This window comes from Chelonia mydas, chromosome 13, assembly GCF_015237465.2.
Source record: "Chelonia mydas isolate rCheMyd1 chromosome 13, rCheMyd1.pri.v2, whole genome shotgun sequence".
NCBI lineage: Eukaryota > Metazoa > Chordata > Testudines > Cheloniidae > Chelonia > Chelonia mydas.
In genome coordinates this window covers 1,977,081-2,003,819 of record NC_051253.2, presented here as the reverse complement: position 1 = coordinate 2,003,819, position 26,739 = coordinate 1,977,081, and the positions used below count along the sequence as shown (strand labels likewise).

General features: G+C 44.1%; 1 protein-coding gene across 1 annotated transcript in view; it reads left to right on the top strand.

Annotated features, from left to right (window-relative positions):
- Positions 1 to 26,170, top strand: part of EFCAB8 (EF-hand calcium binding domain 8) — a 39,871-nt gene extending 13,701 nt beyond the window's left edge. Inside the window, exons 10-27 of the mRNA XM_027824980.3 lie at positions 1,980 to 2,053; positions 4,244 to 4,374; positions 8,674 to 8,741; positions 9,822 to 9,970; positions 11,062 to 11,199; positions 13,194 to 13,301; positions 13,475 to 13,702; positions 14,183 to 14,253; positions 14,690 to 14,894; positions 17,401 to 17,655; positions 18,106 to 18,246; positions 18,341 to 18,562; positions 18,961 to 19,122; positions 22,227 to 22,395; positions 23,595 to 23,727; positions 24,843 to 25,047; positions 25,175 to 25,273; positions 25,697 to 26,170. Of these exons, the coding sequence (XP_027680781.2) occupies positions 1,980 to 2,053; positions 4,244 to 4,374; positions 8,674 to 8,741; positions 9,822 to 9,970; positions 11,062 to 11,199; positions 13,194 to 13,301; positions 13,475 to 13,702; positions 14,183 to 14,253; positions 14,690 to 14,894; positions 17,401 to 17,655; positions 18,106 to 18,246; positions 18,341 to 18,562; positions 18,961 to 19,122; positions 22,227 to 22,395; positions 23,595 to 23,727; positions 24,843 to 25,047; positions 25,175 to 25,273; positions 25,697 to 25,903 (2,765 nt within the window). The 3' untranslated portion in view covers positions 25,904 to 26,170. The remainder of the gene's footprint in view (positions 1 to 1,979; positions 2,054 to 4,243; positions 4,375 to 8,673; positions 8,742 to 9,821; positions 9,971 to 11,061; positions 11,200 to 13,193; positions 13,302 to 13,474; positions 13,703 to 14,182; positions 14,254 to 14,689; positions 14,895 to 17,400; positions 17,656 to 18,105; positions 18,247 to 18,340; positions 18,563 to 18,960; positions 19,123 to 22,226; positions 22,396 to 23,594; positions 23,728 to 24,842; positions 25,048 to 25,174; positions 25,274 to 25,696) is intronic.
- Positions 26,171 to 26,739: the final 569 nt, after the last annotated feature.

The following is a 26,739-nucleotide window of genomic DNA, read 5'->3' as shown; positions in this document are numbered from 1 at the left end:
CATTTTGTATGTGTGCAACTGATTGTTCCTTCCGAAGTGGAGTACTTCGCATTTGTTCTTATTGAATTTCATCCTATTTACTTCAGACCATTTCTCCAGTTTGTCCAGATCATTTTGAATTTTAATTCTATCCTCCAAAGCACTTGCAATCCCTCCCAGCTTGGTATCGTCTGCAAACTTTATAAGTGTACTCTGTATGCCATTATCGAAATCGTTGATGAAGATATAGAACAGAACCGGACCCAGATCTGATCCCTGTGGGATCCCACTGGTTATGCCCTTCCAGCATGACTGTGAACCACTGATAACGACTCTCTGGGAACGGTTTTCCAAACAGTTTTGCTCCCACCTTATAGTAGCTCCATCTAGGTTGTATTTCCCTAGTTTGTTTATGAGAAGGTCATGTGAGACACTATCAAAGGCTTTACTAAAGTCAAGATATACCACGTCTACCTCTTCCCCCCTATCCACAAGGCTTGTTACCCTGTCAAAGAAACCTATCAGGTTGGTTTGACACGATTTGTTTTTGAAAAATCCATGCTGTCACTTATCACCTTTTTCTCTTCTAGATGTTTGCAAATTGATTACTTAATTATTTGCTCCATTATCTTTCTGGGTACAGAAGTTAAGCTGACTGGTCTGTAATTCCCCAGGTTGTCCTTATTTCCCTTTTTATAGATGAGCACTATATTTGCCCTTTTCCAGTCTTCTGGAATGTCTCCCATCTTCCATGACTTTTCAAAGATAATTGCTAATGGCTCAGATATCTCATCAGTCAGCTCCTTGAGTATTCTAGGATGCATTTCATCAGGCCCTGGGGACTTGAAGACATCTAATTTGTCTAAGTAATTTTTAACTTATTCTTTCCCTATTTTAGCCTCTTCTGATCCTACATCATTTTCACTGGTATTCAGTATGTTAAGCGTCCAATCACTACCAACCTTCTTGGTGAAAACCGAAACAAAGAAGTCATTAAGCACCTCTGCCATTTCCACATTTTCTGTTATTATTTCACCCCCCTCATTGAGTAACGGGCCTACCCTGTCCTTGGTCTTCCTCTTGCTTCTAATATATTTGTAGAATGTTTTCTTGTTACCCTTTATGTCTCTGTCTAGTTTGATCTCGTTTTGTGCCTTGGCCTTTCTAATTTTGTCCCTACATGCTTGTTTTATTTGTTTTTATTTATCCTTTGTAATTTGACCTCGTTTCCACTTTTTGTTGGACTCTCTTTTGATTTTTAGATCATTGAAGATCTCCTAGTTAAGCCAGGGTGGTCTCTTGCCATACTTCCATGACCCATCCTCCTTCCCCACTGCCACGGAGGCCATTTACACCTGGATTCTGCAGTGGGGAAGGAACTGAGGGGCAGTTGGGCCTGCTCCACCCTTATGCCTTTGGTAAGGGAGCATGAGGACGCTTACGGCACATGTGGCCCCAGTGAATGCTGCTGGCCAAAAGACTGATCTCCAGCGCGTGGGCATATGCGCTGCAAGAGTGGAATGTACTAGACTACTCATCTCAGAGGGCCAGTAGCATAAGTAACTTTTCTTTTTTGTCCATCTTTGTTTGAAACACAAGTGGGGCCAAATTGGAACCATTTCTCTGAACATCTGTGAACTTTGAGGGGTTGGATAAAATGTGACCTGGATCCAAATCCTCATCTTTTAGCCCATATCCTGTTTGAATGCATTTGCTAATACTTCTCCTAAGCATGGATTGTAGATAACACTTTAAACCTTTTAGTGCCATGCTTGTGTCTTGACATTTAAGGTGGATCTGTGAAAATACCACGTAATCCTTCCAGGCATTAATGAATGTCCCTTGTGACTAGCTATCCTGTACACCATATATCCTAGGTCACGCATGGGGTTTAGGCTACTATTATTGCCTTCGGTGCACTTCAGCACAATTAAAATAACTTCTGTTGAGAAATGGGGCAGATGTTGGGTCAGGATTAATATATGGCTTTTCTCCATCAGGTGTCTTAGCCAGAATTCCAGTGCATCTTCTCCTGAAAGGAAAGGCCAGCCTGTACAGAAATTTCCGAGTGCCAGTGAGTTTCTCTGTCTAAAGTTACATTTTGGGACAAACCCCACTCCTACTTAGATTCCTGTTGCTCCCCTATCCTGAAGAAAGTTGGGGAAAGTTGATCTTTATTAAATTACAAACTAAAAAACTTAAAAACCATTATGTACAATGTCTATCAGAATTGTCTCTTTCCCACAGCCTCTGTATGTTGTTCGCCTTCTTAATCTGTAAATTCTTTGGGGCAGAGGCCTCATCTTCCTGTTTGTGTGCAGCATCTGGCACAGTGGGGTTTCTTGGTGCTGCCATAATCAAACATTACTAGTAATAGGTCTCTGGGACGCCCATTGCTCTCATTCCTTCCGTCTTCTTACGTAAAAAGGAAAAGTGTACTTTACTGCTGCTGCTCGTAGACCAAGAACTCTGGCCGTTCAGGGTGTGTCTACACTGAGTAGCAGTCCACAGTGGTGAGTCTCAGAGCGCAGGTCTACAGAGTGAGGCTTGCAAGGTTTTCCCTATAGCGTTAAACGTGGTTGTATAAATGTTGCAGCTTGGGCTGGCGCTCGGACTCTGAAGCCTCAGGAAGGGGGTGGACTTCAGAGCCAGAGCCTGAACCCCTGCACAGCTACTTTTAGTGCTGTAGTGCAAGCTCTGAGAGTCTGAATCTGTCGAGCTGGGTTCTGGGACCTGCTGCCGCTCGCTGTGTGGAGCGGAGTATGGGCTGTGGAGTGCCACCAGGGGCTGCACTGTTTACACATCCTGAAGGCTGGCTCTGCAAACCAGAATGACTTACACCTGGGTCGTTTTGTATCATTCCACCAGCCAGCCATTCATGACCTTGCAGCTCAGCAAGCAGCCAGTTCAGACCATTCTGGCTGGCTGTAGGGCGGCTGTGGGTCTCTCCCTGTCAGTCGCTGTAATACTCCTAGAGCGGCTCTGTTTGGGGGGGAATTAGCCAACAGTTAATAGGCCCTGGCCCTCAGTCCAGGCCGGGCAGCAGTTGGGTCTGGTAGCCCCAACGTTCAGCCAGAGCGGGGCAGCACATGGTTAATGGGTCGGGCAGGGTAGTGGCACATCGCTAGGCCTGGCATCTTCAATCAGGATGGGGCCGTAATCAGTTAAAGGGCTCTGGCCTGCTGTCAGGCGGAGCAATTCAGTAGTCTAGGGAAAGATTAGCTCTCTGATGGGAGAGTCAGGAAAACCATCTGGTGTCCTAGCTCGGGTGGGTGTCTGACCAATACAGGCCTCTTGGCCTAAAGGCGTGGAGGCTGCCACCCCTGACGGTAGGGTGGCGGGGGTTGAGGGATGCAGGCCCACCCACTGCACTGCATCCCAGCCCAAGGCCCTAACCGTGGTCCGCCACTGGGTCAGCGGGGGAATCTGTCCATCACACGCTGACCAGCTTGCAGTCAGTCACACAGCTGAACGCTATACAGCTTCCCTGGGCTGCTTCCTACTCTCCCAGTTGGGGGGTACCTGGGTTCTGGGATCATCATTTGCCTCGCTGGGGTAGACAGCTCGTGGCAGCCCCAACAGCTCCTCAGTGCCCCCTTTGTCTGGCAGCTCCAGCAGCAATTCCAGGTCTCTGGAAGTATAGCAGCCATGCTCCAGCAGCCGGGGGAGAGAGATGTCCTGCTCCTCTGACAGCCACGAGTGACCCGGTTCTGCCCACCAAGGGCGACAGTGGGTCTCTCCGCGTCAACCAGAGGGGGAGACCACGTCCCTTCGCTACAATGGCTAATGCACATGCAAAGCACCGCTGCTTCCTGGATCCCAGAAGAGCCTTGTCTATAAGGATCCTTTTGGTCTGAACCCTCTCAATCCCCATGTCCAAGTTATGACCCTCTTCACATTTCTTGATGTACATGATGAACCATCTCCTCTTAATTCAAAACTGCACTCATCCAATCAAACACCATGCCTTTCCCTTTTCGGGGTTCTGCTGTGTGTGCCACCCTAATGTCTCTCTTCTCCTTCTTTCTTCTGCCTCTGCTCCTTGTCCCACTTTTCCTGTGTTTATTGTTCCTCAGCTTCACATTTCACTGTTTTTCGCTGGAGTTTTTCTGTCTTCTTCAAACTGTACGTGAACCCAGGAATGTCTGAATGGGAGTGGCACTGTTGGCCCCCACTGACGATTGTAATGACGCAGAATGAGCTCTCTGTGCTCTTGTTTATGACCTGCAGTGTCATTAAGCAAAGTCTTTCCTCTCTCTTCCAGGGTCTCCATGGGGACTGGTGCCACCAGATAAGATTCATTCCTCAGCTCAATCTTGTTGCCTCCTGCTCAGCAGCTGATAAGAGAGCTATGGTGCTTACTTCACTTCCACTACATATCATGGGTAAACCCCAGTAAGACAGGTCTCTTTGTCTGTTCTGTAAATTATCCATCACACAATGGTAGCAGGCAATGTTACAGTTCTCTTAAAATTCCATTTCCTCCAGGAAAATCCTGTTGGGACTCAACTTTCAGGCAGGGCTCAGGAAACCTAAATTACAGAACGGGGGTAAAGGGGCCCATAACGGACACTACTCAGTGGCCTGTAAATAGATGAAGTTTCCAACAGACTTCAGGCTGTAAGTACAGTCATTTCTGAGGCCTCTAGGCAGTGGGAAAATGGCTGCATACGGAACAGTTTCTTGAGGAAAATTTCAGAGAAGATGGGAAGACACTGCTTCAGCTCTATTATGTCGTCTATATTTTAGAGAGATGGGTCTGACCTGAGAAGTCTAACCTAGACCCAAATGTCCCCAGAGCTGCTGGGCTGAAGGGTTTGGTTTGATCTGTCACAGAGCAAAGGTCTAGCTGGGAAGTCCCAATCTTGGTCCAAACTTCCCTAGCAACTGGGGGCTTTGGATCTAAAATTTTGCTTGGGTTGGACTTCTTTCTAGTGTCCTGTAAACCTCAAGTGCTGTACTCCACAGGAAAAGTGAACAAACAAATGGAAGTCTCTTAGACTCTTTTCTTTTTAGCTAAAAGAAATTATTATTAGATTTGCTGAAGTGGAATTAAGCAAAATGCAGCCGCAGTGATGTCTGACTTCCTGTTTTTTCCCTCTTCCCGTCTTCAAGAGGCGAGGCAAGGCAAGGTGAAGTGGGGCTTCAGGGTAGCGAAGCTTGGGAACAGTCCTCTGCTCTGTTTTCTGGGGGTGGATGCCCGTCCTGCTGTTGCTGCTCCTGGTCTGTTGGGCCCAAGCGTGCGGTGCTTGTTTGTAGGCAGTGGTGCTGAATCCGAGTGTTGCCAGAGCTGAGCTGCCAGTGGGGAGCAGCACAAGTAGGACTCTCAGTGTTGTGAGGAGGAGGGGGTGGGATTAGGGCAGGCCCAGCAGGCTGTGGGGGGAAAGGGCAGGTGAATGTAAATTGGATGGAACTGGGCAGCAAAATTCTGATCCAAAGTTCAGCTCACCCCAAAGTTAACATCAGAGATGGGGAGGGGAGTTTGCATCCAATGTTTCCAGTCCAGGCCTATCGCTAATTAAAATGTTTCAGGGGTTGGATCTAGAGTAATACACATCCGGCAGGACAAGTACAGGGTGAAGACCATGTTTCTGAAAATGTTTAAGGAAGGGGAAGATGAGGTTGTCTTGAATACATTGCTAGTGTTCACAAGCTGTATACACTGTGTACCCCAGCTGCCATTCACCGCCCTCGTTTCTCTCTACCCTTCACTCCTTCCTCTGATTATTCTCTTTGCAGCCTTAGCTCATCTCCCTTTTCCTTTAATCCCCTTCTCTCCCCTTCTGCTTTCTATATCCCCCTCTCTCCTCCTTCTTTGCCTTTTCTTCCTCAATCCTTTCTGCTTCTTTCATTCCTTCTTTCCCAGCCCTTGTCATCTCTGTATTCTGTCCCTGTCCTTCTCTGCTTTCAAAGTGCATTAGGGCTGGCAGCAGTCCATCGCCTCCTGAAAGCTAATGGGGTGCAGCAGAAAGCCCAGTAGTTAGCTAGCATCCTGGCAACAGGCCAAATACATATTTCAGCAGCTGGCTCACTGTAAATTGTGCAGATAGCGGCCAATGGTTTGAATCCACAATTTTACTCCCTCTGCAATTTTCCCTGGCCCCTGGTAATCACCATTTTCTCTCCCCTTTCCCAATACATGCAACGCTGGGCTCTACTAGAGCAGCAGCCTGCCCAGACTTTATTTCATTCCTTCTCAGAAATCAATCCCGCTGACAATGGAGGCTATTGCTCTTGAAAAGGCTCAATTATGTGTTGGCCTGGAAATCGCAGGCCGCTGCGTCTGCAATCTGTCCAGACGATCATGGAATAACAAAAGATGTGAATGCTAAATAACCACCTCCAGGAGTCGAGTTTAAACTCTCAATCGCATGCTGCTGACACCTGGGTGTTGAAACTCATCTGTCTTTGGAGCCTCTGGAGAGAGTAATGCCAAGTCTTCTGTTGATAATTCATATAATTTAACAATCTCTCTGTTTGGTCGTGGTGTTCTTACTGTAGAAATATGTTCCTCTAGTGACAGATGGGTTTAAAGGAAAGGATTCCAGTGATTTGTGAATGTAAAGATGGTGTGTGCGGGACTCCATTGGGTTTGTCTGCATTTAATACTAAACAAACTTGCTTTATTAATGGATTTGTCTGCAGTTCTGATGATTGTGCATCCTTAAATCCAGAGACGTTGTCCCGTGCTGTATCTATATGTTGGGTAATTTCTGAAGAGTTGTGTGGTGGTGTGTGTGTGTGTGTGTCTCTCTCTCTCTCTCTTTCTCTGGCCTAATTCAAGAAAATCTGGATTAATGCTAAAATAGGTATTTCAGAATTTCATGACCCCGGTTGCGGTGTGGCAGATTTACCAGCAGGTGGTGCTACGGGGCTTTCCTTTACCTGTGAAGAGAGAATTACTGGTTTTGTTCCTTTATGTAGATGAGAGCTGTGTGAGCAATTCCCACTGAACAGTTTATTTGGCAGCTTTAGCCTGGATCATTGCAGCATTTTTATTATGCTATTTGTATGGAAGTTTTGTGTGAATAAATTCCAGCCTGCGGGTCACTTGCTAACTAACCCCTTGAGTATTCATAACTTGGTATTTAAGTTGTGCTGCTGGTTAACTGAGTTTCCTGGTATTGTTTTGGTTCATTGGCAGGGTGGCCGAACGCTTATGAGTTCTGATCCAGCTTCCTTTCAAACAGTAGCTTGGTTAGTGATTGAGCGGACCTTGGGTCATATGGCAGGCTTAGAATTTGCTCTGTGTCCATTTGTATTGTAAATCTTTGCTCGTGTGTGTTCATGATGAGGGGATAAAAAGGACACAGTCAGAGAGAGATTTTATTAAGAAGTCATCTAATTGTTTGCAAGTGGTTTTTCTCTCGTGAAGACCGATTTCTTCATTTCTAATGGTCTCCACTCGTGAGCTAGCTATTGAGGTTACTGCTCCAATGCAGCTGAGCCTTTTGCTCTGCACCAATCCCATTTTTATGGTTTTCACCCTTGTGCTCCCCCCGCCCCAAACTCATTATTTTTAACGGGTGCTGCTTTTGCTTTTAGAAGTGGGTTGTGTACCTTGAAATGAGTTGGTGGAAGCCACGGAATTGACAGCTGTCAGTGGGGTGAATTGTCCCCCTGGGGTCCGAATATCATCTGAGACGGAGCTCCAAGGACTCAAAAATAATAGGACAGCACACTTCCCAGATCTTTATTTCATTTCCTTCTCAGAGAACAATCCCTCTGACAATAGGTGAGCCGAAGCTTCTCTGCAGGTGTTTTCGAGTGTCGGGCGTTATTCTTCTGTTATGACCCCCGGCTCTCAGATAATAAATCACTGAATAGTCCCAGCCCGGGCCTTGTCCTGCTCTTGACTATTGTACTACCCATAAGAATGGGTTTGGGGATGGTTGTGTTCAGCTCCTTCCTTACAGGCTGCTCCATTTCTTCTCTTTATATGAATGCTGTTGCATTTCCTCTTTGCCAGCCACCAAGAGGCACGTTCTCTGTGATCCTGCCTCTCCTGGTTACCTTCTCTTTTTCTCCCCCCGACATAGCACTTCTCCGCCTTGAGTTTTCACCCTGCTCTTCCTCTCTCTTTGCAACTTCTTTTCTGCTTGGTCACCCTAACAATATGTAGAAGCCCAGTGCAAGAGGCCCTAGCAGTCGGGAAGTGAGTCTGCCTCCCCTTCCTGTCCTATTCTCGCAGAGGGTGAAAGGACCTGCAGTATTTTCCCCCTGGGCTCCTGCTGGTGACGGTTGCAAGTTATGGAGCTTGTATGGGATGTGCAGATCCAAACAATCCCTTGTTTTGCTTGTGTTGAAGGCCAGCCCTGGTCCCTTCTCTTCCTTAATCATTTCTTCTTAGAGATGGGTCTGAGCTACACCCTTTGGAGGGGACCTTTTCCAAAGTTTGGGGATGTTTTGGATTGGGGGGCTTCAGTTTGAGCTCATTGTAGGGCAGGTTACAGAGTTTCGCTAATTTTATAGAGCTCTCTTGCTGTTCCTTCTGGTTCTCCATGCTTCTGTCTGTATTTCCCCCTTTTCTGACCACCCCACCTATGCAGGAGGTCCCCTGTTTAATTAGCATAGAGTGTCCTTCACACAAGTGATGTATTTTCCACAGCCTTGCCCACCAAATCTGCAATATGTTTTAAAAGGGCCAGCTGTGGTTCTTGCAAAAGTCTGTTCATTTTATTTTCTCTGTTCTAGATCATCAACGATTGCTTTAAAGAAAGGCATTCTCTGCTTCGATTATTCACCTGAGATGAACGTGCTTGGTAAGCCACCATCATCAAAGCCCATTTTTCACCCCACTGATCTCTGCACTCCATCATTAGTTGCTGTGTTGAAAGCTTTGATAAAAAGGCAAGTGTTGGGAAAGAGTCTGAGTTCAAATACAGAGAGCTGTGTCTTAAGCAGCCATGTAGGGGACCAGCAGAAACTGGTTACTTTAATGGCAGTGGCCTCGTCATAATGGTGGAGTAGGGACTCTCAGATCTTGGGGTTCTATCTCTGACCACGTGGACTAATACCATTGATGGACCTATCCTCCAGGAACTTATCTAGTTCTTTTCTGAACCCGGTTATAGTTTTGTCCTTCATAACATCTCCTGGCAGGAGTTCCATAGGTTGATTGTATTCTGTATGTGTGAAATTTACCTCATGTAAAAGCCAGCACACGGCCTATATGGTATTGCATTTCAATCCCACTGAAACCCTCAAAATAGGGGTTAAGTGGAGCATGGGCAATGAGATTTTTCTTCTGCCTCTTGCTCTTAGTGGCGTGAGTAAATTTTTCAGTGAAGCTATCAATCAGCAAAAAAAATCAATACAAATTCCCTATGTCATCATCCATAGAGAAATGTGAGACACCTGACATCTGAATCCCTTTACGTGTACTTGCATTGCAGACTAAAGCATGTGACACTGTGTTTCTCTGGTGGAATCTGTTGCTCTCTAAGCCAGTTTTAGAATGCTGTAATGTTTCAGACTAGAAATAGGAGACTTAGTGACGACACACAGGCTTGGCCTTATTTAAGATTTATAGCACATGTAGGAAAAAAACCTATTTTAAAATAACTATCCATTGGAGATTGTGGAAGAACACACACTGTTTGGATACAGGTCTGAACTCTCCCAATCTGTGCTTCACCCCCTATTACTCATCTCATGGTCCTAGGTTTTCTCCTCTGTGTGTCAAGTGTGGTAATTACTTTGAATTCGAACAAGGAGACGGGTTAGGTTTGGGCCTAAGCATCTTCTGATGTCCTGTTCCAGTGTTTCCTTCATGGGATGCTGGAGAAGTTAGGTGCGTCCTTGCCTTCTTTTGTAACTAAAATGTATTTTCTTTACATTAGTGACCGGGGGATTGGATCCACTGGTTAGAATATGGAATCCATTTGTTACCAACAGCCCCATAACGCTGATGAAAGGCCACGTTACTGCTGTAACTCACATCATAGTCAATGGAAAGAGAAACACCATCCTCAGCATCTCCAAAGACAAAGTACAAAGTCCGGATTAAAGGAAAAATGGCTTGTTGCATTTGCAGCCGTATATTTCTGTGCTCAGGCAATGGGAAAGCATCGTCCTCTAAATATCAGTAGAACTTACTAGATGACACTTTCGTGGGTATGATGTGTGCAGGAGCTGTGCCTGAATGACCAGCTGGATTTGTATTAGGTTTGAGAGAGATTCTTTAATGCTAGACGTGGGAGCAGGAGAGAGGAGCCTTTGGTGTAATTAGTGCGTGCTCTTCAAAAAGAGGTTAAACGTTGGTGAAACTAGCTTGGCTGAATAGAAAACTACACCTTTGCATCCTCTGTGGGCCAGGAGCAGGGTACCGAGGGGCACCAGAATCAGTTAGTCAAATATTATAGCTGCCAGGAGCCTGGGAAGCTCCCACATCTGTTTAGTTAGGGGCTCCCAAAACATGAAAATGCGGTTTGCTCCTCCTTGCCTTCCTCTGGCCCTGTTTGTCTTAACCCCATCAAAACCCAGAGCGAAGCAGTAACACTGCTCAGTCCCTGGCCATCTTCTGTGATGCCATTCTACCTTTGTTTGTAGCTCCATCTTGAGTAGATGTCGGGTACAAAGAGCCTTTGTTATTGTATCCGTGTCTGTTGTGCTCAGCTCACTAACATTGGTGGGAGGAAGAACAAGGGCAGTAGAAAAGGCTAAAATATTAAGATTTTAGCTTTAGCTTTGAATCTCCTTGTAGGTTGTGGGTTTGAATCAACCCCCCTAAGCATTCCATTCATATAGCTTGTATTGTAATTTAAAGCTAGTGCAGCTTCATACTTTAATTCTGCCTTCTCTGGAATTCTGCAAGCAAAACAAAAATTTCCTGGAGAATGTTGATATTTGGTTTCCTTGGGGAAGGCGGTGTCTATCTGGTAGGTCCTTTGCCTCCATTCCTGGGCTATTGCAGTGAACGAAACCCTACGTTGGGATTGTGCATATGTTTGGATATTGGCCTGAACATATGGGAAAAGTGTATTTCCTCTGGGTTGAACTGCCAAACAGCATGAACTCTCTAATGTGCTTCACAAATGCCTTAATCCCTTTGACTTCTGGTTTCTTTCCTGCATCCTTCAGAATATCCGTGTTTGGGATTTGCTTGATCACTTTTGTCTCCAGTCCATTCCTGGCAGGACTGTCTCGTTAGGAAATTGCCCGATTGTTGATGCCTATTACAGCGAGTTAAACAATATGCTTATCTGCACCACCTTCACCGTGAGTTAGTTATTTTACCATTTAACAGAAGACATAATGTACCCTTTTCTTTCACAAAAGGGAAAAACATATTTTTTCTCCTTTCTTTGCTCATCTTTCTCGCAGACATCAGTGAGGGATTAATTTTTGACTGAAGTTCAAAGACTTAGTCTTGTTGATTTAAATTCACTCTTGTGCAAAGGGCCAACTCAAGGCTTATGCACCGTTTAAACCTTTAGGGCTTACATGGGACCGGGGCTGGGTAGGAAATGTCTTTCCCAACCTGCAAATGGTTTTGAGAGTTTGAAAATGTTACCATCAGCATGGGAATGGAAGATTGAAATCTTGACTGTTCACAAATGAAAAAAGCCGGAAAGCACATCCCTGTTTGAGCCGGGAGGTCTGGTTCCCAGCTGGCATCGACATGCCTGTGCTAGTTCTGCTCAAGCGAGCACCCAAACACAGCCGTGTGGTTGGAGGTGTTGTGGGGGCTAGCGGCTCAAGTACAAACCCAGGGAACCGGAGTTGCTGTCTGTGCTGTCCTGGCTTTGGAGCAGAACCAGGGCAGGTTTTTGTACACCAGCGAGGAATCACGCCTCCCGGCTCGAACAGACGTCGTGTAAGCTCTTGGTTGGGGTCAATTGAAATGTTTTTTGTTTTGATAATTTTGAGATGTCTGATTTTGGCCCTTTTTTTCCTTTTTGTAAACTTTTTCAGTCTGTCTCGCTTAAGTTTCAAAAAGAGAAGTTGTTCTGAACCGCAGAAGCAGTATTTTTCTTTTTGAAAACGTTAAAATGAAATGTTCCAACTATTTTTCAAAGTTTTTTTTTCTCTACGTTTTGTTGAGTGGGGAAACTTGCTGAAGCAGACCCCATTTCATCAGCAGGTTGTGTTTCACCAAATTGACATTTCTGTTGAAAAACCATCAAAAAATCCCAACCAGTCTGGCATGGGGCCTTGTGCCTGAGGTGAATGTCCACCCACCGAGACACCGCATGGCCTAGAGGAGACAGACTCGTTTCTGCCACTGGCATGCTTTGTGACCAAGTGGAGGTCAACTAACTTCATTCTCTGTACTGCAAAACTGGGACAGTGATACTCTCTAGCTACCTCACAGGGATATTGTAAACAAGATTTTGACTGAAATTCTCATCTTGTTCAAGTGAACAGAGCATCAGTGGGACTGCTCACATTCGTCAGGGGAGCAGGGTTTGGCCCTCTGTTGGGGTCTGATCCTGCAGAGTCCTGAGTGCTTCCCACAGGGTGCCATTAGTTCCTACTGAAGTCAATGGGAACTGCATGAGCACAGCACTTTGCAAGGTCCTGCCCATAAGTGTTTTTATAGTGCTTTGATGACATAAAGTGCTAAATACTGTCAGTGATACATGGTGGTGGTATTAGTAAATGCTGGATTTTTATTCAGTAGGCGGTTCGGAATAGAGATGCAGATATTCACTGACCATGTCTGTGGATGGACGCGGATCCAAATTCTATATCTGGAGCCCTGCAGATCTGCGTATATCCGTGGGTATATGTGGACCATCTTTTTGCGGATCAGACATGGATACAAATTTTGTATCCACGCAGGGCTCTGCAGGCCAACTGATGCTCTGACATCAGTTCCAGATATCCCGCCCTAAAAGAAGGAATAGCTGGATGTAACCTAACATTCCTTCCAGTGTATCTGCAGGAGGATGGCCATCCTGAAAAAACATTATAGTCTGGGTATTTCAATGGACGAAAGTGGCACTTTGGTATCAGTAACACAGCAGTGCAGATGTTCTTGAGGTCCTGGTTTATTTTTCTTTGGGAGGTATAGTAATATTGGGGGGCTATCTTTGCTGATGGTTTCCCTGTTCTTGAAGCATGTAGATACCTTTAGTCTATGTTCCATTCACTGCCTAGAGGTGGCAGCTCTGATTCATATAATTTATCTTTTATTCAAATCCTGATGGTTCTTTTTGCAGAAATGTTTGTTTCTGCAGTTTATGGTTTTTTAAATCTATTTCATCCAGATTGGAATTTTCTATGGAGATTTAGAATTCATGGAAACCATTAACTCAGAAGTCACGTCCCATGACCAGCCGCTATGTACAGCCCTGTATAACAGGAACTTCAAACAGGTGAGTGCCAGGATTATAAACTGCCTTAATATCTGTGGTCACTAATAAACTGCCGTAATGACATATCAATGTCTAATGCACTGATCTGCTCCCCTCCTTTATGTCTTATGACCTTGAAATGCCGAGAACTTGATAGATTGACAATATGTACTTCTTCATGGTGGTCTATGCAGGTGGTGAGTGGTTGCCATCGTGGGATGGTCAGAGTCTGGGATATCATGACTGGGCAAAAGATGATGCAGTTTATGACCTCGGAGGGCAAGCACACCGAAATAACAGCAATGGCTTTTGATGGGCCGGAGAGACGCCTCATCACTGCTTTGAAAGATGGGACAATCAAGTTCTGGAACTTCAACAATGGGGCCTGTCTGCTTGAGATGCCTCACTTGGATAAAACGGAGGTCAGCACCTCATGAAAGGAGAGAGATGTGTTTTATCAGCGCTTGTCACGTCCATCTCTCCTCTGCTCCAGCCTGGAGTAGAAGCACCATTTCATTATCCTCGATTCAGCTTGCCAGGGAGCAGAGGGTGGTGCTACCATAGTGTTTTTTCTCCTAGGATAAGTAAGCGGGAGAAGACTGACAGACTGAAATACCAGTAACAATTTTACTTGGAAAAGGGGCCCTTTTAGGGCCAGACTATCAAACTGTCTGTAAAAACCCTGCAAACGTTGCAGAGGCATCCATTGTGCATATAAAACCTGCCTTCCTACATGCAGTTTGACCAAGTGTGACAGCAGTGATGGGTAATTTGGTGCACAATTATCTGATTTGTGCAAATTTTGCACAAATGGGGGAAGTGTGGATTTTGCATATGTGAGCAGATGTTTTCCAGGCAATTACTAGTTATAACTTAGCATTGTGTCTGTGTCTTTCCTGTAGATCTGTGGAATTCTGTATATCAATCTGAAGATATATGTGACTGGGTGGAGTAAAAGAGTTACATGGTACCTGTAAGTAGGAAGTGGGCAGGGGTTACATGATCCAGTGTAAAAATGTATTTCCTTGGTTCCCATTGCTGGCTCGTTATCTCTAACCCTGCTGTGTACCAAATGTTTCCTTAAACATACCAATGCCTAAAAGGTGAAGTGGATTATGGTCTTGAGAGGGATTTGTTGTACTTTACAGTCCACTTCCTTCTAACTTCATTAAATACACTGGTTTCAGAGTAGTTGCCATGTTAGTCTGTATTCGCAAAAAGAAAAGGAGGACTTGTGGCACCTTAGAGACTAACCAATTTATTTAAGCTTTCGTGAGCTACAGCTCACTTCATCGGATGTACGAAAGCTTAAATAAATTGGTTAGTCTCTAAGGTGCCACTAGTACTCCTTTTCTTTTTATTAAATACACTGTTCTTCCTGGATGACTTGCTTTGATCTTGCTTTCCAGAGATGTCAAAGAAAATGAGGTAATTGAATACAAACACTGGAAATCCTACCACTCAGAGGACATCTTATCTATAGCCAAATACAACAGTCAACTCTTGGCTACTGCCTCCTGCGATGGAGATGTAGTGATCTGGAGTACAGACTCGGGGCAGGCAATCTGCAGGTTTAACGCATCCCAGAGTCCTTTGACCCTTACGCCAAACAGGGTAAGTTCAAGAACAGCTGCCCAGCTCTGTTTCCTACACAATTCAATGCTGCAGTATGTTAAAGATGCCTTCCGATTACTGTTAAATTGAGGGGATGTGTGCACTACATTATAACAGGGTCAGCTAATAGGATTCCTCTGTCGCTACATACAAAATGGTGGGATCTAAATTAGTTGTTACCACTCAAGACCTTGGTGTCATCGTGGATAGTTCTCTGAAATGATCTGCTCAATGTGCAGCTGCAGTCCAAGAAGTGAACAATGTTCGGAACCATTAGGAAAGGGATAGATAGTAAGACAGAAAGTATCATAATGCCACTATTATAAATCCATGGTACATCCACACCTTAAATAGTCCATGCGGTTCTAGTTGCCTCATCTCAAAAAAGATATATTAGAAGAAGTACAAAGGAGGGTAACAAAAATGCTTCCAAGTGAGGAGAGATTAAAAAGACTGGAACTGTTCAGTTTGGAAAAGATGCAACTAAGCAGGGATATGAGAGAGGTCTATAAAGTCATGAATGGTGTGGAGAGAGTCAATAAGGAAGTGTTATTTATTCCTTTACATAACAGAAGAACTAGGGGTCACCCAATGAAATTAATAGGCAGCAGGTTTAAAACAAACAAAAGGAAGTGCTTCTTCATATAACGCAGTCGGCCTGTGGAAGTCGTTAACAGGATGTTGTGAAGGCCAAAAGTATAACTGGGTTCAAAAAGCATTATAGACTTTAAAGCCAGAAGGAACCATCATGATCATCTAGTCTGACCTGTGCATTGCAGGCCTCACCCACCCACTCCTGAAATAGAGCCGTAGCTTCTGGCTGAGGTACTGAAGTCCTCAAATCATGATTTAAAGACTTCAAGTTACAGAGGACCCACCATTTACACTAGTTTAAATCTGCAAGTGACCCATGGCCCAAGTTGCAGAGGAAGGCAAAAAAATCCCAAGGTCTCAGCCAGTCTATTCATGGATAAGTTCATGGAGGATTTGCCAAGATGGTCAGGGACACAACCCCATGATCTGGGTGTCTTTAATCCTCTGACTACCAGAAGCTGGGCCTGGAGGACAGGGGATGGATCACTAGATAAATTGCCCTGTTCTGTTCATTCCCTCTGAAGCACCTGGCATTGCCCACTGTTGGAAGACAGGATAGTGGGCTAGAAGGACCATTGGTCTGACCCAGTATGGCCGTTCTTGTGCTGTTATGATTTACAGTTAGAAAATATATTATTTTATTTAAAAAAAAGTTTAATTTGTTGCTCATCAAAATTAGGTACTGATAATAGCTGGAGCCAGGCTGTGTGCCTTTAGTGCTACGAACGTTCTGCAATCCTGATTTATAATGTCCCTGCTCTTCCATTTCCTGAATGGGGACCTGGAAATCTGATGAATTTTACAGTTGTTTTGTGCTATTGGACAGGTGTCCTCTACACACTAAGTTGGGAGTGATAGAGAAGTTATCCAAATAAAATTATGAATATTAATAATACTCCAGCCAATCGGAAACAAGATATTTAAAGTACAGTCAATTGTGTTTTTAATAAGTATCTTGGTTTCTAGTTGGTTGAGGCACAGAACAAGTCTGTTCTTGTCCACATCAGAGCACGCACATCTCAGTTGAAACAGCAGCTGTCCTATCACTGGAGCAAATTGAAATTGTGGAGTATGAAGAGTCACTTGATGTTTCTTTTGCATGTCAGTACCCAGAATTCTGTTTTAGCTCTTACAGAACAGAGTTAGCATCTGCACGCTGTGGGACAGCATGGATTTGTGGTGTGCTTTGTAAGATGCATCATGTTTTCATAGGACTGGAAGGGACCTGGAGAGGTCATCGAGTCCAGTCCTCTGCACTCATGGCAGGACTGTATTATCTAGACCATTCCCGACAGGTGCTTGTCTAACCTGCTCTTAAAAATCTCCAGTGATGGAGATTCCACAACCTCCCTAGGCAATTTATTCCAGTGCTTAACCACCCTGACAGGCAGGAAGTTTTTCCTAATGTCCAACCTAAACCATCCTTGCTGCAATTTAAGCCCGTTGCTTCTTGTCCTATCCTCAGAGGTTAAGAACAACAATTTTTCTCCCTCCTCCTTTTGTTCCAATGCTTTGCAAGGCTGGATTGTGGGAAGCTTTGACCACTATGAACCCTCAGATCTTGTATTGAAAACATATTGCATTGGTATTTGTTCCACATGTTAAAGGCTCATCCTTCTCTCACTGAAGTCACAGAAGTTATGAATGGGAGAAAGATCAGACCCTAATTTAGTCCCACTGGCAGCTACTTCTCAATAGAAACAGGGATTCTACTTCTCCTTAAGCTACTGCAGCAGAAAAGTGATGTTGCTGGCCAGAATGGCTGGGTCTGCTTTGCAAGTGAAGAACCCATTGCCGCTTCAGTCCCGCAGCCCAGCAGATGGGATGGGATGTAGCAGTTTGCAGAAGGAAGATGGGAAAAGTATCTAGGGACAGTTTCACCCTGAATGCAATTTTTGTTCCCATCGCTTAGGTGTTTACTGAGAGTAAGGAAGATCCCAGCAGAGGAAACATCCCAAAGAAACCATCGGTATCCATAAAGCTGAGCGGTTATGCTGAGTCTGGGAAAAAGAGTTGGGCAGGCTCGAGGACTAGCGCCTCAGCTAGGCTTTCAGCGACTGGGAAGCCTTCGGTTTCCTTTTTTGGCCAAGGCAGAAATTTGGCTCCTGCTCCATCTGTTGTAAGACAGTCCAGAGAAAAGCAACTGGATCAAGCTAAAGCACAGCAGGTATGGTTCTGTGAAGGCTCTTGTGATTTAGGCTAAACCCACAACAAGCTCTGGCTTGTTCCAAGCTGGGGTGAAGACATGTCACAGCGTAAGCATTGTTGTCTTTTACACAGTGAACCGTGCCATAAACAGCAAATGGTAAAAATTCAAGGTGGTTTCCTGGTACTCTTGCTTCTTTTCACTCCCCACCCACCCCCTGCTGCCACTGCGTGGTTCTTACACAGCTCTCTGCTGCTTTTGGCCCTTACTCACCTCTGTAAGGGGGTCTCATGACTTGGCCTTATAACAGAGAACTTCTTGTAGTTAAGGTTGAAAGAAATATTGGCCCCTCAAAAAATCACTGTCATGTCTTACCACCCTGCAGAGACTGCTGTCAAGAAGAGCAGAACCTAATCAGCCTCCAGTGAAAGGCCTGGCTATGGGTATGTGGTGGTGTTTTTGATTCTGTAGGGAAAGCCTCCAGGAGGGGAAAATACTGACAGAGACAGTGATTCTCCCAAGGACCAAGATACTGCTGAAACCAGCAACCAAAAGCAAAACTATCCAAATTGGCAGGAAGAGTTGCAGGGCCTCCCAGCTGCTGTGGAAAAGGTTAGACATCTACATTTCTCTTTGACCTACCCAGCAATCAGAGTGGATGTGAGAGTGGACAGGGAACGTGTTGCTATGGCTTTCTCTTTTGCAGATACTTTTCCTGGAGACACGTGAGCAGTCCCCTGACACAGCCATTCTGCTAACCAGCTCTGCAGGTGGCTACATCTATGCCTGGTCAGTCAGTAGTGAAGGGGGGATGTTGGGCAAATTTCGGGCAGTACATGGTGATGATGTAAATGCAGTAGTCGGTACCATGTCCACGGATCCAGAGGACTTCATCTTGTTGACTGGAGATTCCCTAGGCTATATTAAGGTGATTGTTTTATGATGTCTGAGAAACAGCCTCTTTGAGAGTCTGACTCTGAAGATAAGGAATAAAATCATAGGATTTGTAACTTGTCTGCTGTTCAAAACAGACCAAACAGATTGTTCCATTTGAAAGGCTGGGAAAGTAATGAGCTGTGTGAAAACTTGAGACCTTAATTTAAAACCCAGGGAATGAATGAACAAAGCTGTAGAGCAAATGGGACTATCTTTTGTCCCTAGAGATGTCACAAGAATGAAAACTGGGGGGTGAGTTATATGCACCACTCATATTATGGTGAATGGGAGCATTGTGACTGGTCACTTCCTAGCCAGTTTCAGGGGAATGTGCAACATGGTGTTTCTGTAAATGAAAATTAAAAAGTTACTAACAAAGTCTCTCCTTAGATCTGGGATATCGAGAATTATTGCAAATCAAAAGAGGTAAAGAAAGTTTCCAGGGCAGGAAAGACAGAAACATCTCATAGAAATGAGAACATGTTTCGTGACCTAATCCCAAAATATTGCAGAGTTCCTGCCGGAAAAAATCCATCTGTGGAAACTAATGAGGTAGTGCATTTCAGAATCTGTGCTGTAAAGAGTTTATACATTATATTAATTAGCAGTAGCATAGCCTTATTTCCTTAAACTCTCCTCATCACATTCAGGGTGGGGTTGGCATTTCAAGAGTTTTTTGTAGTGAACTGAATTTTCTGCGGGCCTCTAAGATATCCCTGCATGATAAATGGGACTTGTGCTCCTAAATCATATAGGTGCTTTCGAAAATCCCCATCCTATATCCACAAATATTGCCCACGCATTTTTAGAAGCTTATTGGAAGTATGACTGTCAAGCTGTCTGGAGTGGCACTCAAGCATGAATACCAGCCTCAGGTCAGACTGCGTAGCAGCAGGGCACAAATCCCAAACTGGTTGAGAGTTCTATACTTAGATTTCACCAACGAAGGATCAAGTGTGAACTCCTCAAGCACTTATAACAGGCTTAACATAGAGTCACAGACAGTCCCCTTGGGTACTCCTGTCTATCTTGCCACCCAGTAAACTTGCCTTTGTGTGATATATGCTCCCTTACACCAAAAATTACAACTTCCCAGTCCCAAAGGACCAATCACTTACCCCAGATCAGCTACACCTTAGATCCTACACCAAAGACAATGCTTGTAGCCAATCCTATAATAAATTAACTAAAGATTTATTAACTAAGAAAAAGAAATGAGTTCTTTACAAAGTTAAAGCAGATAAACACATACGAATGAGTTAGTCTTAAGTTCCAAAAGGTAATAGAAGCTGTTGTAATATGCAAGCTCTATAAGCCCTCTAGGGTTAACCCAGGGCAAACAGCTGGGGATCCCTTGCTTATGCTTAGAAATCTTTGCCCCTCATTTCAAGCAGCATAGAGATAGCAATTTCTTCATGGTGGATTTTAATTGCCTTCCTCCCAGAGTTCAAGCTGATGGGACGAGTGCTTGTGCACGTCTCCTCTTTGTGAGTGTGAGGGGAGCAATTAGCAAAGTCTTCTGTCCCCTGATTTTCCACAATGGCTTGTCTGATGTCTGTGGTTCTTCTTTTGCTGGGCAGGAGATGACACCCCTTGTGGAAAACTAGTATTTCACACTTGGTAATGCTTCTCTTCTGACTGTGAGGTTTACACTTTCAGAGTAAACACTTAAATGCTACCTTATAACCCGGGATACAGACATTATAAGTGAGATTAATGCAGGCAGCAACTCACAAGCATTTCATAAATTCTAAACACATTTTTATAAATCTGATACCTATTTTAACAATACTAACACAGAGGTGAGTCAGACTGGCTTCCAGCTGTGCATTTGTCATTGTACTGTGAGGCCTAGAGGCCTTGGTGTGAGCTGGCACTTGGTCTGCCAGTGTCACAGTGACCACCTCTTGAAATATTTGGTAGATTAACTAAGCTATGTGGATTGGTCTCATTGCTTTGGGGAAGGTATCAATAGATGTGCTGATGCATGACATTATTTTCAAAATAAACATCAGGATTATTTCTCTCTTTGGAGTGACATTAGGAAAACATACCTTTCTCCTCACCCTTGGAGGTGACCTGCACTAAATTGACACCACCTCAATGAGATAGGGAGGAGGTTCTTCAGTCCTTCCTGGCTCAGTGAGATGTGATTTCATAGCAAGAGAGGAAAAACAAATATACTTGCCTTCTTTGAATTGAGAAATATGGGCCAAGAGGATCCTGACTTTGTAGACTCCCTAGTAATGTACTGGATACAACCCATTAGGAGATTCCCAGTGGAACTGGGATACAAAAGGAAGACTTGGCCAGCTGATGCATAACGCTATCAAGATAGTTACAGATTATGGTCAAAAAGGTGTTAGAACTATAGAACCCTATAGAAAGAGGTAAACAGGGAGGTGGCAGTTTGCAGATGATACTAAACTGCTCAAGATAGTTAAGACCAAAGCAGACTGTGAAGAACTTCAAAAAGATCTCAGAAAACTAAGTGATTGGGCAACAAAATAGCAAACGAAATTTAATGTGGATAAATGTAAAGTAATGCACATAGGAAAAAATAACCCCAACCATACATACAATATGATGGGGGCTAATTTAGCTACAACTAATCAGGAGAAAGATCTTGGAGTAATCGTGGATAGTTCTCTGAAGATGTCCATGCAGTGTGCAGCGGCAGTCAAAAAAGCAAACGGGATGTTAGCAATCATTAAAAAAGGGATAGAGAATAAGACTGAGAATATCTTATTGCCCTTATATAAATCCATGGTACCCCCACATCTTGAATACTGCGTACAGATGTGGTCCCCGCATCTCAAAAAAAATATACTGGCATTAGCAAAGGTTCAGAAAAGGGCAACTAAAATGATTAGGGGTTTGGAACGGGTCTCATATGAGGAGAGATTAAAGAGGCTAGGACTTTTCAGCTTGGAAAAGAGGAGATTAAGTGGGGATATGATCGAGGTCTATAAAATCATGAGTGGTGTGGAGAAAGTGAAAAAGAAAAAGTTATTTACTTGTTCGCATAATATAAGAACTAGGGGCCACCAAATGAAATTAATGGGCACCAGGTTTAAAACAAATAAAAGGAAGTTCTTCTTCACTCAGCGCACAGTCAACCTGTGGAACTCCTTGCCTGAGGAGGTTGTGAAGGCTAGGACTATAACAGGGTTTAAAAGAGAACTGGATAAATTCATGGAGGTTAAGTCCATTAATGGCTATTAGCCAGTATGGGTAAGGAATGGAGTCCCCAGCATCTGTTTGTCAGCGGGTGGAGATGGATGACAGGAGAGAGATCATTACCTGTTAGGTTCACTCCCTCTGGGGCATGTGGCATTGGCCACTGTCGGTAGACAGGATACTGGGCTGGATGGACCTTTGGTCTGACCCAGTATGGCCATTCTTATGTTCTTATGTACTAACTTTATACCATTATCATTGCTGTCCACAAACCTGAAAGGATGAAAGTTTGTTTCTTGGTAGATTACATTCTCATGGTATTTAACTACCATGGTGATAACTGCCATAAAAATAGCTGGGATAAGGTGTGGAGATTATTTATCGGTTATAAAGGTTTGTGTCATGTTTAAACAAAGCTGTTGACCTCCTAAGTGAGCATCTTTGCAAATTAATTTCTCATGTCATCTGTTCTGCAGGTCCTGGATGGCTGGAGTACCACCCTTATCCCCCCAGATCTTCTAAACTCTTGGAGGGGTCATCTGAAGAACGTCTCCCACATTGTGTATGTGGAAAAGCTCAGACTAATTGTCACGTCCAGCTATGACTGCAACGTCAAACTCTGGATGCTCTCAGGCAGGCACATAGGTACAATGGTTTGGAATGCTAAAGCCATTCATACCAGCTGGTGTTTTCTAGACATCCACCTTGGTTATGAGACATAAGAGACAAATAGGTGTGTCACTTTTGCTGTCTTGTTAGATAAAACTGGCTTCCTAACTTAAGTGCAATTTGTTAACTCTAAAGGATTTTTATTTGGGTAGGATGGCTGGCTCTCAGCTCAGTCTAAATTGGACCACAGCTGACCCCACCAAAAAGCTACATCCTTAGCAATATTCTGAGTCCATCAATGCCGTTTTGGTTATAAGGTGAGGAAAGATGCTGCAGAACAGAAAGTGTCAGCCAACTCTCACCAAAGACTGTGAAGCTAAAACTACAAGGAAGTTGCCTCATGGCTCAGGACCCAGCTGAAAATCTTCAGGGAGAACATTGCACATAAGAACGGCCAAACTGGGTCAGACCAAAGATCCATCTAGCCCAGTGTCATGTCTTCTGACAGCGGCCAATGCCAGGTGCCTTAGAGGGAACGAACCTCTGTAGGTGAGCTAGCAATGTCCAGCTGCTGCCTGAAGCCATCCCAGGCATAGTGCTATTTCTTGCTAAAACATTAAAGATAAATATGTGACAGCCCTTAGGAAGATAAAGTTGGTCTTTAGTAAAGGCTCGACTGGGAGCCTCCATGTTGTGGAAATGACACCAGTTGCATACAGTATTGCAGTTAAGAAAAATGATGCCATACAACTCCCATTTCTAGGATTTCCCCCTTTTCTATAAATTTTACTTTAAAAGAGAAAAAGAAGATTTCAATCCAATTTGTCAATTTTTAAAAAACAATCTAATTTGTTGAGGGAAATGAAGGAAATGTTGACCAGAAATTCCATCCTGGATCGGAGAAATCTTCCTGATGAAATTTTAGTCACAGCCAATAAGTTTCCATGGAAAGCTTCAGTTCTGATGAATTGGCATATTCTGAAGAAAAAACGTTTTGTCAATACATTTCCACCCAGCTCTAGGGATCTGTAGCATAGTGATGACCATAAAGTCCTGTGTTTATCATCGGCTTCACTTGCAAAAACCTTTGTTTCTCCAGAGATAGGGGAATTGCCGGTCATTCCAAAGGCAAACAAGAGTGAGAGGTTTGCTTGTAGGCAGTTGTTAATTGCTGTGTCTGGGTTATCCATTCAGCCCTCATTCTGACCTTTCTTTTCTGCTGGTTTAAATGGCAGGGACCTTTGGGCAGTCATTGTGGAACGTTGGGCTGCAGTATCTGAGGCCAGCCGAGGTGCCATCGGAAATCCGAAGGGTTGGTTCCACTCAAACCCTGAAAGTGCTCAATGAGGGCAAGTTCCCGCACTGGGAGTAAGTGAACTGGAATGCATCTTTGAAGAGTCACATTTAAGCAAATGCCTTTCTTGTGTGGAGGGTAAATACGATAGCCTCTGTCTTTGTCACGTCTGGTTTCAGTATGCTGGTGCAGTCTGTATCTGAACTCGAAATAATGGACAGGGATGGTTAAAGGAACTGATTAACTCATTCATTTTTTGTCAGCAGGGTGGGGGGTAAACCCAGTAGCTGCCATGATCTGTTATAAATCTCTGTTCAGCAGGTGTTCAATCTCTTTCTCCATGGTTCCAAGTTGGATTTTTAGGGCTGTCTCTCTTGGACTATATTTACACTAGCATTTTTGTCAGTAAAACCACACCCCTGACTGACACAAGTTTCACTGACAAAAGTGTCAGTGTGGAGCGTCTCCTGCCAATATATCTACCGCTGCTTGTTGGGGGTGGTTTAATTATGCTGACAGGTGAGCTCTTGCCCATCAGCATACATGGGAGACCTTACAACAGGTACAGCTGTGCTGCTGTAAGGTCTGTAGTGTAGACATATAGCCTTGGACTTTTTGGGGTCTGTAATATTTAGACTTGAGATAAATTCAATCAATTTTTCCATTCCCAAAGGGTTCCAATTACAAGAAAAATGTATGGAGCCTTATTGAAAGCATTCGATATGTCTGTGTTTCTAGGGCTGCTCTGAGAAGATTTGTTCTTTGTCTCCCTGGACACTAAATGCCATAGGTCTAGTCCTGTCCTCACATAGACCCATCAGCTCTGGTTGAAACCACTGAGAGTAGTGAGGGCAGAGCTGGGCCTCGGGAGAGCAGCCAGTGTTAGAAGCAGAAGTGCTGAGTCCCACCACGAACTAGGAATTGCAGAGACCTGAGAAAATGTTAGATAAGAGGGCGGGGAGGGGCGAATGAGAAACGATGCTGACTTTTCCTGAACCCAGAGAAGCTCCAGTTCAAGTCCTCTCTTATTTTATCCTAATTATTTTGCGTAGTCCAAATGCAGCATCTGCTTTAAATATTTCCTAGTTCAATGAGTAGGGTGGGCTCCATTCTGCTGCATTAGGGAAGAGGGGAAAGGCTATTAGTTTGCTGTGGAAGTTTAATCCTCTCCTTATGCCTTTGTGCCCAGAGATACTCGAAGCATTATGCATGCGCTTAGCCAGGAGAGGAGGCAGCATTCCATGCTGACGAATTTATTGCGAGGAAAATCAGACCTAATCTTAGATTTTAATCTGAACTTTAAAAAAATGATCCAGAAAGAGAAGCGACTGACCCGTTATATGGATGAACAAATTGAGGCCGAGTGGCACCAGTGGGAAAACAAGGGGAAGCTGGTGAGGAAACCAGTATTGTTGTCTGACATGCTGTTTAAAAGGGACAATGTACAGAGGGCTGGAGGGAGAATCTTGCAGAGGGAAACAAATGTAGTAAACTGCCTTCTTTTTACTGTGATTATGACAGAAGAGTGAGATCCTGGGCTCCTCCTACAAGCAAAAAGTGAGGCGTCATTTATCTGAATTCCTCCCAGATGTAAAGGCCTGTGTTACCAACAAAGAGCAGGTAAGTTAATGTCTTTCCACTGGAAGCTACACCCCCAGGGCCTGAATATCCGAGGGAGATGTCTTTAGTCCTTGACAATGGAAAGGTGGTTTCAGATACAGGCACTGCAGAGGAGAGGGATCTTGCACAAATGGTAAGATGGACGGGAGCAGAAAGGAGGCAGATGATAGGAATGTGAAAAGAACAGAAGTTGGGTAGAGGCAGATAGGACTTAGGATGGAGCAGAGGTTCTAAAGGAAGGCAGGCAAATTTTGGATCTTGAACAGGAGGCTGATGGGGGCCGGGGTTGGGGGGGGGCAGTACAGTCATTTTTTTATGCTACTGCTGCTTGTTTTCCTTCTACGACTGCTACAAAACAAGGCCTAAAAGTGCAAAAAAAAGCCTCTAAAAATTTCCAAACAAGACTTCTTTTGTCTTGTCCAGGCCAGGGTCTATCACTGTATCCAGTATGCTGACCTGCAGAATGTCACTCCTCCTCCAGTTCCTGAGATGTTGGTAGAGATGCAACAATTTCAAGCAAACTTTAGGAGAAAATCAAGGTCAGGGAAAAGGTTATCACCTGCCATTTCTCACAAGCTAAATCTGAAAACCCATCAGCAAAGTAAACTGTCTTCAGGCACAAAAGACTGAACTTCACTGAAAGAAGCTGATCTGGTCCTTTGAAATAGATTGACATGTAACAGGGGAAAAATGTGTAGGATATGTGAAAAACCTAACTCTGTTTTCTTAACAGATGCTAGAGTCCATACAATATATGGGCATCATTTATAGCTTGTAAGAGTCATAGACATTCTAGCCATCTGGTTTTATAAATGTTAGAAACAATTTTTGAACAGGTAATGTATTTGAGAAAATGCTGGATCTTGCAAATAAAGGAAACATTTATTTTATGTGCTAGCTTGGAGTTTAATGCACTGCATGTTTTTCTTCGTGAATGAGACATGGAGCCTTGAAATGTTGCCAGTTGGAGTAATTCCACCTGTTAAATGCACCTTGTTGAAGAGCTGCAGAAAACCAGGATGGAATCTTTCACAGAGCTCTCAATACCAGAATGCAGCGGGCTTCATAAAGAAGTTAGGGTTGGCAGCTTCTAGATGCATTACATGTCATTGGCAGGGTTGTCCTGGGTATGTAGCGAGGCGCCCCTCTTCTCCCAACAGTTAATGTGATGCGTAATCACGAGGAAAAAGTCTCAACTGTCATCATATGTCTAAAGTATTTAATACTAATACCTTCCCTGCAGCAGCTCTTCTAAGAGCTGTGTAGACTGTTACAACATCTCTGTAAGACAGGCAAGGGTTTCCATTTTCTAGGTAGGTAGAGGGTAAGTGACTTGCCCAGTGCTGCAGTGGGCCAAAGGCAGAGTTGAGAATGGCCCCACCTTTTAGCCATTAGACAATGCTGTCCCTTACTTGATTAGCTCCTTCTACAAAGAAGTGTAATATTCTGCCGATATTGACTAGACA